General features: G+C 42.6%; 1 protein-coding gene across 1 annotated transcript in view; it reads right to left on the bottom strand.

Annotated features, from left to right (window-relative positions):
• The window catches only part of gldc (glycine dehydrogenase (decarboxylating)), a 172,267-nt gene that overhangs the window by 46,821 nt on the left and 112,872 nt on the right, over window positions 1-12,574 (bottom strand). The window contains exon 18 of the mRNA XM_048595226.1: window positions 1,166-1,315. Coding sequence (XP_048451183.1) covers window positions 1,166-1,315 — 150 coding nt within the window. The remainder of the gene's footprint in view (window positions 1-1,165; window positions 1,316-12,574) is intronic.

The following is a 12,574-nucleotide window of genomic DNA, read 5'->3' on the forward strand; positions in this document are numbered from 1 at the left end:
TTTGAAATATTGCATGTAGTTTTAGTCGTCACACTGTGCGAAAGAGGTTTGCCAGGATGCTGCCTGGATTGGAGTGTATTAGCTGTAAGGAGAAGTTGGATAAATTTGGATTGTTTTCACTACAGGTTCAGGGGCAACCTGATAATTAACCCTGAAAATCATGAGGGGCATGGATTCTCTGAGCCTTTTTCCCCAGGGTTGACGTGTCAAAAACTAGGGGTCATAGGTTTAAGGTTGAGGGGAGCAATTATTTACAATATACATAGATGATTTAGAGTTGGGCACTAAAAGTGTAGTGTGTCAAAGTTCACATGTGACACTAGGATGAATGGTTGAGCAATGTGTGCAGAAGACGTTAAAAGTCTGCAGAGGGATAAAGATAGGTTAAGTAAGTGATCAAGGATCTGGCAGATGGAGTACAATGTTGGTAAATGTGAGATCATCCATTTTGGTAGGAATAACAGCAAAATATTTAAATGCTGAAAAACGGCAGCATGCTGCTGTGCAGAGGGACCTGGGTGTTCTTGTGGGAATGAATCACAAAGTTGGTTTGCAGGTGCAGCAGGTAATTGAAAAGGCAAACGAAATATTGGTCTTCATTGCTAGAGGGATGGAGTTTAAAAACAGGGTGGTTATGCTGGTGAGGCCACACCTGGAGTATGGTGTACAGTTTTGCTCTCTTTACTTGAGAAAGAAAGAATGTACTGGCGCTGGAGGGAGTGCAGAGGAGGTTCACTAGGTTGATTCTGGAGTCGAGAGGGTTGGCTTATGAGGAGACATCGAGTAGACTGTGACTACACTCATTGGAATTCAGAAGGGCCTACTCCTACTCCTGGTTTCTATACTTCAATAATTCACGCATGTTCCTGGAAACCCAGAATATTCCAGGTCTCCTGGTGCAAAACATCTCTCTTCAATCTTCAATCTTTGCATGACTGAAATTGCACAAAGGCAGTGATTTCACTTTGGCTTTAATTACCAAACTGGACACAAATACACAAAGTGAATAAAGGAACTGGCCCTCTGAAGACACTTTAATACTGGTCTTCAGGCACCACTAAAATGTACTGTCAGCCAGTAATTTCCCCTGGCACTGGTAGCGATAGCTATTCAACATGGATATGGATCAACAAAATGCCAGCCTGCGCTCAGTATGGTCTCTTACCTGTGCATTCATGTTTGCTCCATCCAGGTAAACTTGTCCCCCGTGATTGTGGATTAGTTCACACACATCACTAATGTTTTCCTCAAACACACCGTAAGTAGATGGATAGGTGATCATTATGGCGGCCAGGTTATCCTTATACTTGTCAACCTTCAACGAAAAGATTGAACAAATTGAAGCTCATTTTCCACCTTGTGCAGATTAAGATTTTAAATTTGTTGAGCATTACTTTGTCATCTAGTTTAACTCTGCTATATTTAATATTTTAACCCAATTGTACACCCAAGTCTTTTACTCAAAGGAAGAAAGAGAGGTAAAGAGGTGGGGGGAGATCTAGAGGAAAAATTCGAGAGTGGCACCCACCAATGGTGGAGCAAATTAAGTTGAGATTGTTCAAGAAACCAGAACTGGAAGAACGCTGTAGTGCAGCAGGACAGCATGGGGAATGGGACAGAAACAGCCATGAGGGCTTTAAAAACAAGGATGAGAATTCTTTAACCAAAGCGTTGCTGAACTGGGGACCAATGGATGTCAGTTAGCAAAGGAGTGATAGGAGAGTAAGACTTTGGATCTGAGGCAGCATTAGTTGGAAATGTTCCTGCTTATGGAGGCTGGTTGATAGGGTATTGGGAGTCATTCAGGGAAGCATTGGAATAGCTGAGTCTAGAAGCATGAAAAAGGGTTTCAGCAGGAGAGGGTCTGAGGCAGACCTGGGAGTGGAAAAGACATAGGTTCAGCTCAGGGCTAAGTAGAACAGTGAAGGTGGCAACAGTGTGGTTTAGCGGGAAAGATCCTTCAGAGAGCCTGAAGGTTACTGGACAGGGATTGGAGGTAGAGGTCACTGTAGATTCTCTAGCTGCAAATGAAGAGATGGAAGGGAACTTGATGACAGCAGTCCCACCTGGTTAGACAATGGGAGAACAGGCTATCGATAGGGATGGTGTTTGTTAACGGTGTCACAGGCTGCAGGCCAGGATAGTTCATATGGTCACTGTCAAACAGGCTGTGATTTGTGTCTTTGAGAAGAGCCTTTTCAGTGCTTTCCCAGGAGAGCAGAAACCTAACTGGGAATATTCAAACACAGAGCTGCATGTAAGATGCACAAAAGTGTACCCTGGCTTTCAGCATTTATACGGTGGTGTTTATGACCTTTGGTTGTTTCTATAGAAGAATGTGCAACACTAATAACTATCTGGGAGAAGCTGGGAAAAGTTAACATCACCATTCATTCTCCAGCACAACCCCATGTAAAGTTGTGCAATGCTTTTAACAATTTAGGAAACCTCATGATTTTAGCAGACGTTTGCTCACATCTGGTAAGCAGGCAAGTGGCTAAAACAATTTGCATATTTGGGTTGTTCAAGGACATATGAAATGCCTTCTTAAATAAATTCAGCACTCATTAATTTTTGCATCTCTCTTGTCCCCTTTGTTTTAAATACGTTCTTTAAAACTGGCAATAATTTAATTTTGTGGAAGTGAAAAATTATTGTGAATGAATTAGAAAGTTTCAGAGTTGAAATACACATTCAAGGTCCGTTAAACCAGTTCTTTAGATTATCAAACATTTCAATACAGTAGGTTAGTAGTGATGGTAATGTCCTAACAACCCAAAGCCTCAGTCTCCCCATTGTAATGTGTGAAACGAAGTCACGGATTAGTGCCAGAAAAAAATTCTGAAAGCTGCTGAAATATTGCTTCCAACTCAAATTGTTCACTGATATTAAGACAAGAGAACCATTTCATCCTTACTTCCTGTACGATTACTCCACACAAACCTCCCTTCAAAGAATTACAGAACCTCTTCAATGTGGAAACAAACCATTTGGCCCATTGAGTCCACACAGATCCTCCAAAGAGCTTCCCACCAGAACTCCCCCACCTCCCCACCCTATCCCTGTAACCCTGCCTTTCCCAGGCTAATCCACCTACCCTGCACAACCCTGGACAGTATAGACTATTTAACATGGCCAATCCACCAGATATGCACATCTTTCGACTGTGGGAAGAAACTGGAGCACCTGGAGAAAACCCACGCAGACACGGGGAGAATGTGCAAACTCCACACAGACAGTCGCTCGAGGGTGGAATCGAAATTGGGCCCTGGTGCTGTGAGGCAGCACTGCAAACCACTGAACCACCATGCCACCCACCTCCACTGAGGTGGCCTAGCAAATTATTCAGTTCTACAATCACTTGTGAAGTCTCCACATTTTAAAAAAAATAATTCACAGGATGTTGGTGTTGCTAACCAGATCAATATTAATTCCACATAAAGCAGTTAAGAAACAACTTTTCTTTTCTGAAGAAGGGTCTAGGCCCGAAACGTCAGCTTTCCTGTTCCTCTGATGCTACTTAGCCTGCTGTGTTCATCCAGCTCTACACCTTGTTGTCTAAGAAATAACTACCTTGTTGTGGATCTGGAATCACATGTAGGTCAGACCAGGTAAGGATGGAGGTTTCCTTCTCCAGTGCAAATTAGTGAACCAGGTGGGTTTTTGCAACAATCAGCAACTGTTTCATGATCATCATTAGACAATGAACTGCACATTTTATAGAATTCAAATTCCACCATCTTCCATAGTCACATTTGAATGCTTCGATCCAACTCATCCATGCCTATCAAATTCTCCAAACTAAACTAGTCCCATCTGCCTGGAGTTGCCCACAGCCTTCTAATTCTTTCCTATTCATGTACCTATCTAAAAGTCTTTTATACATTGTAATTGTACTTGCATTTACTATTTCCTCTAACAGTTCATTCCACATACAAGCTACCATGTGTGTGAAGGAGGTGCTCCTCAGGTCCTTTTTAAATCTTCTCTTCTCACCTCAAACCTATGCCCTCTTTTTTTAACCAAACCCCCTGACGGAAAAGACTTTGCTCTTTGCCCAATACCCTGCATGACTTTATAAACCTCTATACGGTGACCCCTCGATCTTCTACGCTCCAAAGAGAGAAGTCCCAGCCTATCCAGCCTATACTTATAACTCAAACCCTCCAGTCCTGGCAACATCCTGGTAAATCTTTTCTGAACCTTCTCTAAATTAATAATATCCTTCCTATGGCACAGCAACCAGAACTGTACACAGTACTCCAAAAGTGTCCTCACCAATGTTCTCTAAAACCTCAACATGATGTCCCAACTCTTATATTCAATGGTCTGAGCAGTGAAGGCAAGCATGCTAAATGCCTTCTTCACCACCCTGTCTACCTGTGACACCACTTTCAAAAAACTATGTACCTGCAAGCCTAGGTCTCTGTTTGATAATACTACCCAGGGCCCTACCATTAACTGTATAAGTCCTGCCCCTGTTCAATTTACAAAATGCAATACAATTAGCCTAATCAAACTCCATCTGCCAATCCTTAGTCCATTGGCCCAATTGATCAATATCTTTTCATAATCTTAGATAACCTCCATCACTGTTGACTATATAATCAATATTAGTGTTATCCAAAAACTAGCCTCCTAAATTCTCATCCAAATTGTTTATATAAATGACAAACAACAGTGGACCCTGCACCGATCCCTGCGTAACACTGTTGGTCATAGGTCTCTGGTCTGAAAAACAACCTTCCACCACCACCCTCTGTCTCCTACCATCAAAGTCAATTTTGTTTCCAACTGGCAAGCTCTCCCTGAATCCCATGTGATCAGTCTATCAAGCGGAGAACAGTACCTTGGTCTCCAGCATTAACCACGAAGCCATTGCCTCACCAAATGCAACACCATCTTCTCACAGAAACAAGAAAGGGCAACAAACGTAGCTTTGGCAGTGTCAACCATAGCCGAAAAACTATTGATAAAAATCACCATTGAAAACACAGATTTAATCTATAAACAGGTGTGGAAAACATCCGTTTTCCTTGTACTGAAAGTTAATTAATTTTTCAGAAAGTATACTAGTACTGGAACACTAAAATAGTTACTTAAATTTCACAGTGCAGCTTCATCGCCGTCAGAGTAATCCACATAAAAATAAGCTGCTGTAACACTATAATGAATAATTAACAGACAGACTACTTTTGCTCATTCATATCGATCTTGATTATTCCTTGTTTCTTTCTTATCTCATCTTTATATGTCGTACTTTGCTTTCAGTCTATCTACCACATTATACGATGTGTCCTTTGTTTCAAATAGAAATATTAAAATATATTGATTGCCTGTTTCACCCCTGCTTCCCAGGTCACATCAGGACCTGTGTGTTTTCAGCCATTAGCACCCTGAATGTAGGATAAGATTTAACTTATGATCTGTCCAGCAAACAGCCCCTACCCCAGCCCTTTACACCAGCTGCCTCTTGAAATTGCTAGTTTACCACACTACAGCACTTGACAGTCAGAACTCCACAGTGGCCACTGCCATCTCAGAGCTCACAGGCCCAAACTTTCAGCTGGGACTGCAACCCACAGTTTTGAGGAGCCCTGGGCCAGCAGATTCATTCATTATCAACCAGAATAACTTCATACCTAGTCTGCGTTGTTGTTTTCCAGAATCAGAAGGTTCCTGGGCAGATTTGTACAATACCCTTTTTGCACTGTGCAGCTGACAGGATTTTATCCATCTGTAATTGCACCAATGTGAAGTCCACCGAGCAACAGTTGTCATGTCGGTAAAACTATTTGATGTTTTTGTAGTAACAGACACCTTATGGTTCAATTATATTATCATCACAATGCAGAAGGAAGTCACTTGCCCATCGAGTCCATGCCGATTCTCTGAACAGCAATCCTATTCGCCTTTGCTCTAATCTTTTCGTCGAGCAACATTATTACCATCAAAATCCTTATCTGATTTCCTTGATCATCAAAACTCTTTGCTTCCACTGCAGGGAGCAAGTTTCAGTAATTATCACTGCAGGTAAAACAATTCTCTCACCTCTGCCCTGTATTTCTTGACCAAAACCTTAACTTTGTTCCCTCACTTACTATTTTCTTACTATGTTCTGCCAACCTCAAAGGTCAACACACACAAATCCCAGGTATCTTTGGCTCTGCACTTCTCAGAACTGTATCATTAAATATGTGTCATCTCTCCCAATCCCTTCTACCTCACACTTCTCTGTATGAAATTCCATCTGTCACTTGTCTGTCCATTGTACCAGCCTGCCTATGTCCTTTTGCAGTCAGTCCATTAAGAACATAGGAGATAGGAGCAGAGTAAGCCATTCAGCCCCTCAAGCCTGTCCCACTATGCAACAAGATCATGGCTGATACGCTGCAAGCCTCAACTCCTCTTTTGTGCCAGCTCAGCATAGCCCTCAACTCCCTGGTATTTCAAACAGCTTTAAATGCTTTCAGTAATCTAGCCTCCACAAGTGAATTTGTTATTCTCTGGGAGAAGGAATTCCTTCGCACCTCAGTTTTAATGAGTGCCCTCTTATTCTGTAACTATGTCCCCGAGTTCAAATTTCCCCAAAGGTAGAAACAACTTCACAACATCTACTCTCAGAATCTTGTATAAGATCACACCTTATTCTTCTAAACTCTAATAAATAAATATAACCTGTTTGGCCACACTTTTCTGATCTGAACGAACCAAAGTTTGGTGTCACTGGCAAACTTTAACGTTTGATTTTTACAAGATTCGCTGTTCTCTATCTTAAGAGAAATTTTCTTATCTAAGCTAAAAGTCAAACTCTTATCCCTTGAGATGCAATTTTGTTGAGTGTTTGACAAAGTACCATATCAAAAACCATTTTCTTAGAATACTGTTATAACTGCTAGACTTCATTACAACTTGCCACTTTTAATTGAAGCTAAAATAGAATGCTCTGAAACAGGGGGAGGAGTGTGAAATTGGGCAAATTCTGTCCAAAGCAAATCCCATGTAATCTATTGATTATGGAGACAGGAGCCTGAACTGAAACTTATTCAAAGTCAGGAGCAGACAAAGCAATAGGGGGCTGGCTTTACTGCTGCCAACTCACATTTGAGTCAGTCAGACCAAAGAAGGTGGGAAAGAGCATCCCCTACAGGTATTGTTATGCCAAGCAAAAGCAAGGAGCTGGGTTGGGTGGAATCCATATTTGAGGAAAGGTTTGTGAAAAGTTAGAAGCCAGGAAATCACCAGACAGAACCTTACAATGTGGAGTCTGATTATGCTGAAAGGGTTAAGTGAAGGGAGATAACAAGGTGTAGAGCTGGATGAACACAGCAGGCCAAGCAGCATCAGAGGAGCAGGAAAGCTGACGTTTCGAGCCTAGACCCTTCTTCAGAAAATTTGAAGGGAACTTGGTTTAAGAGGAGCGGTGTGCCACAAAGATTAGTACGCCCCAAAGGTCGGTGCTGGGCCCATTGCTTTTCATCATTTATATAAACGATTTTGGATGTGAATATAGGAAACATGGTTGGTAAATTTGCAGATGTCACCAAAACAGGTGGTGCAGTGGACACTGAAGGGCCAATGGGCCAGAGAGTGGCAGATGGAGTTGTACTTAGGCAAATGCAAGGTGTTACATTTTGTAAGGCAAACCAGGGCAGGACAGTTAATGGTGGGGCCCTAGGGAGTGTTGCCAAACAAAGAGACCAAGGGGTGCATGTGCATAGTTTTTTGAAAGTGGAGTCACAGATAGACAGTGTGGTGAAAGTGGTGTGTGGCATGCACAACATTTTCACAACTTTTGAGTATAAGAGTTAGGATATTTTGTTGCATTGTACAGGACATTGTTGAGGCCACCTTTGGAATACTGTGTACAATTCTGGTCACCCTTCTAAAGGTAGTATGTTGCCAAACTTGAGTGGGTGCAGAAAAGATTTTCAAGGATGTTACCAGGACTGGAGGGTTTGAGTTACAGAGTGAGGCTGAATAGGCAGGGGTTATTTTCCGTGAAGTGTTGAAGGCTGAGGGACTTAGAGGTTTATAAAATCATGAGGAGCATGAAGGGAGTGATCAGGCAAGGGCTTTTTCCTAGGGTGGGGAGTCCAAAACTAGAGGGCAGAGGTTTAAGATTTAAAAGGGACCCGAGGGGTAACTTTTTCACACAGAGGGTGGTCGTATATGGAACGTGCTGCCAGAGGAAATGGTGGAGGTGGACAACATTTATTCGGCATCTGGATGGGTAGCTGAATAGGAAGGGTTTAAGGACATGGGCCAAATGCTGGCAATTGGGACTAGTTCAGATTGGGATATCTGGTCAGTACGATTCGAACCCAGGTCCCCAGGACATTACCTAGGTCTCTGGATTAATAGTCTAGTGATAATACACCTAGGCCACTGTTTATCTTGGACTTTTAAATGTGGCCTGTCCACTCCCTACCTCACTGCCCATGCCAGCCATGTTATAGCATGAGGGTGTATTATTCAGGTCAGTGGGCTTGTTAATAGTTGACCTTTTCACATAAATATAACCAGAGGGTAGTCGATTCTGGTGGCTGCCTACCTAGCATATTATGGGTATTAACCCAGGATGGGTGGGAAGATGCTGACAAAGGCACCCCCGACTTATTTTATGTTCCACTCCCATCGAAAACTCACTTGGCAGGGCATAAAATCCAGTCCCCTTTCCCTCTTCTAGGTTCAGCTGATGAGCTGAACGGAAGGATGCAGGAAATTATAGGTCAGTTAGTTTAATGTCGACAGTGGGGTAGGTTTTAGAATTGATCATGAAGGAGCTTATAACCACAGCACTTGAAAAGACTCAAGGTAATCAGGAAAGGTTTTGTTTTGAAATGTTAATCCTATTTTGACAATTTATTGGAATTCTTTGAAGGAGCAACATGCACTATATATGTAGGCAAACCTGTTGATATACTGTACTTGGCATTTGCCAATTCCCTACATAAACAGTGTAGGAGATAGCATGTTAGCACAATAGAAGATTGTCTTCTGTCACCAGACAGAGTAAGCATTAACAAAGCTTTTTCGAATTTGCAGGACGTGACAAGTGGGATGTGCAGGAGTTTGTGCTGGACCCTCACTTTCTTAGAATTTATATCGGTTCTAAGCGGGGGGTGAAAGTTTGCTAGCTGGATGGGCTGATGGCACAAAGGTAGGTAGGAAAGTATGTTGCGAAGATGACAGAAAAATGGGGGCACTTCCCACATAAAGATGGAGTAAGTGGGCAGAAGTCTGGGACGTGGAGTATAATGTGGGAAAAAATGAAGTTGTCCACTTTGACAGGAAGACTAAAAATGCGGAGCATTATTTAAACGGAGAATGGCTGCAGAATTGTGAGGTGCAAAGAGATCTAGGTGTTTTAATATATGAACCACAAAAAGTTAATATGCAGATACAACAAGTGATTAGGAAAGCTGATGTAACGATATTCTTTATTGCAAGAGGAATTGAATATAGAAGTAAGGAGGTTATGCTTCAGTTATCTTGGAATCCCTACAGTTTAGAAACGGGCCACTCGGCCCATCAAGTCCACACTCACCGTCATGCCCAGACCGACCCTACTACCCTGTAACCCTGCATTCTTCATGGCCTGCATGTCCCTGGACACTATCAGCAATTTAGCATGACCAATTTACCTAACCTGCCATCTTTTGACCGTGGGAGGAAACCCACGCAGACACAAGGAGAATGTTCAAACTCCACACAGACAGTCACCCGAGGCTGGAATCAAACTCCCAGTCCCTGGCGCTGTGAGGCAGTAGTGCTAAGAGTGAGCCACCGTGCTGCCCTTATACAGGGCATTGGTCATGCAGTGTGATGACTCAAAAGGTTAACTCTGTTTCTCTCTCCACAGATGCTGGCAAACCTGTTGAATTTCTCTTTTTATTTCTGACTTCCAACAGCTGCATAATTTTTGCTTTTATATTTGAAATCTTGTTCACTGAAATTAGATTCATTTCCCAGACTCTGGGAGTGCCAAGTTGTAATAATGTGTTTAGAAACTAATATACGAATTCCCAGTGGCCTATTTAAAGAATAACACAACAGCACTTCAGGTTTAAGATTTTTACTTGAAAAAAAAAACAATAAAACACTAAAAATAACTTAGCCAACTAAACTAGAGAAAAGATTTTACTTTTTAACACAATGGAAAATCCTAAACAGCGTTTAATGTTATATGCAGACTGTCGCCATGTGGTCTTAAGTTTAAAGTCCAGCACCTTCTTGTGTTAAGAATAACCATTCTCCCTACCTTGTCAAGGTGAATCTTGCACTGTCACCATATCATACAGTACAGAAAACAGACCCTTTGGTCCAACTTGTCCATGCAGTGTTGGACCATGCATAAGAAAAAAGTGGGGGCATGTCATTGGGATTGCACTGTGGGCATTAGGGACAACTACATCCTCAAAGATGCCACACCCTTTGCCTTCTGTCTAAAGGAACCCAGTCGGCCAAAAAAACCCTTATCCCTCATCAAGCTCTAGGGCTTCTCCCTGAAATCATGCGACTTATCTTCTTGGAGTTGCCATGATCTTCCTCAAGCTCCTTCCTGCAGGCACTACTCCACTGCTCAGCGCTGGTGCTGCTGGAAGTGTTGGAGCTGAAAGCGCAACAGATTAGCCAGCAGCTCCCAAGGGTGGGACTGTCTTGCACAGGTTAGCCTATTGGCCCTGCTTGTGGCACATTTTGGGGGTGAGCAGTCTTCTCCCTGCAGCAAAATCCAGCCCCAGGTTATTCAGACTGCTCTCTGGTCAACTCTAAGCTAGCATTCAATTGTAAATGAAGCACATGCAACAGGAAGTTGAGTAGAGCCAGTCAAAAATTTGCAGCATGCAAGAGAGGGGAATGAACTCAATGGAGCAAAGACAAACCTTGAATTTCAAAGAAAGGAGAAAAGAAAGAGAAAGCAAGGCAATTTAAACTTAGTTAACGTGAACATGTCGTCTCAGTTAAACCTGGCAATGACTACGATTTAACTCTTGGCTCTGATTTGGCAAGGAATATTTGCTTCAGTGTTTAAGTTCAGTTTGGAGGGAGCTGCTCCGACTGAGAAAATGGTTACAAAGCTGTAGGCTGGACAATCTTCTAGCACAGCACATTCAGAGAGCAGGCCTCAACACGTTCCTTCTTGTAATATCTTTAGTTGTGCACACAGCCTTCTTTAGTTAACAGCTTTCAGTGCCAAAGCTGGTGAAACTTCCAAGGAGGCATCATCCAAAATGGAACCCTCGCCAATGCTGTTCACTCTTTTTGCCAGTAGGGTAGATTAGCAGCCATTTATGTCTAACTCTCCCCTTGTTGCCTTGGCTACCATGAGGATCAGCGACTTCATTCAAGATGTTTACAGGAAAATCTGGCACATTCATTAAAATAAAGTAACCAAGAAACATTCATAAAGGTGCATATTTCCCATCAGTGGAGTTGGTAAAGTGGGTGGTGATAAGGGTAAATATTTGGGGGTGGAAGAAGTTGTTACCTCCGTAGAGGTAGTGGCTGCTCTTCCTGCCACCTCAGCAACTGAAGGAGAAGCTCAATTGGGGACCTTCTCAACTCACCAGCAATTCAGGCTCTTAAGTGGTCAAGTAATGGAGAAATGAATGATATCCTCTGTTTTGGGGGGGGCGGGGGTGCGAGGTTTCCATTTGCCCCAATTAGAGGCTGAGATGCGAGTGAGAGGTTGGTCACTGAAAGCCCTTGCCTTCGATCCCCTGACACTTCTCTCTCCCTATCAACTCCCACCTTGTGTGAGATTTTAAAATTAAAGCCCTACTGACTATCACACATTTCTCACCATTGGAACCCTGAAAATTAGGTCTCTAGGTACAGTCTCTTGGACTTGGAAGATGCTGGCCTCTAACTGTTCAGCGGTTTCTGGCAAGATGTGTGATTTCACAAGAAACACATTACTCAGCTTGTAACAAATTGATTCAAGCTCAATCTGGTGGGCTTTCCCAGTGGAGGGCATGGGGCGGGCGGGGGTGTTTGCGGTTAGTAGCCACACAACATACCTGGCCCCCACACAGTCGTTGCAAGGTAAGAAGTCTCAGGCTTTATTTCTCACCAGCTTTGAAATACATGGAACCGATACTTTCCTAACACAATAGTACCGCAGTTTCAGGTTTTATCATCTTCATTCAAGGTTATCCTTCCAGCTCCTACTGTAAATGAAGTCCTCCTTTTTAGAAAAAAATGGTTTGTTTCTCATTTGGTAGAGACCAGAGACTGACTTGAGAATTCTACAAACAAGTTTAATAACTCTCAACAAGAGATCCACAATTGTTACATATTTGTAGGCTGCATTTCATCTTCAAAACCATAAAAAGACAGCCTGCTTATTGCCACATTTAAAAAGTAGAACATGATAACTTGGAACAGGAAAATTTGAAATCACTGACATAATGAACTGTTTGAAAACAAAAAAGTGGAATCTCTAGCTGAAGAGATAGTAGGAACTGCAGATGCTGGAGAATCCAAGACAACAAGGTGCAGGGCTGGATGAACACAGCAGGCCAAGCAGCATCATAGGAGCAGAGAGGCTGACGTTTCGGGCCTAGACCCT

The sequence above is a fragment of the Rhincodon typus genome, chromosome 3 (assembly GCF_021869965.1).
Source record: "Rhincodon typus isolate 14 chromosome 3, sRhiTyp1.1, whole genome shotgun sequence".
Classification (NCBI taxonomy): Eukaryota; Metazoa; Chordata; class Chondrichthyes; order Orectolobiformes; family Rhincodontidae; genus Rhincodon; species Rhincodon typus.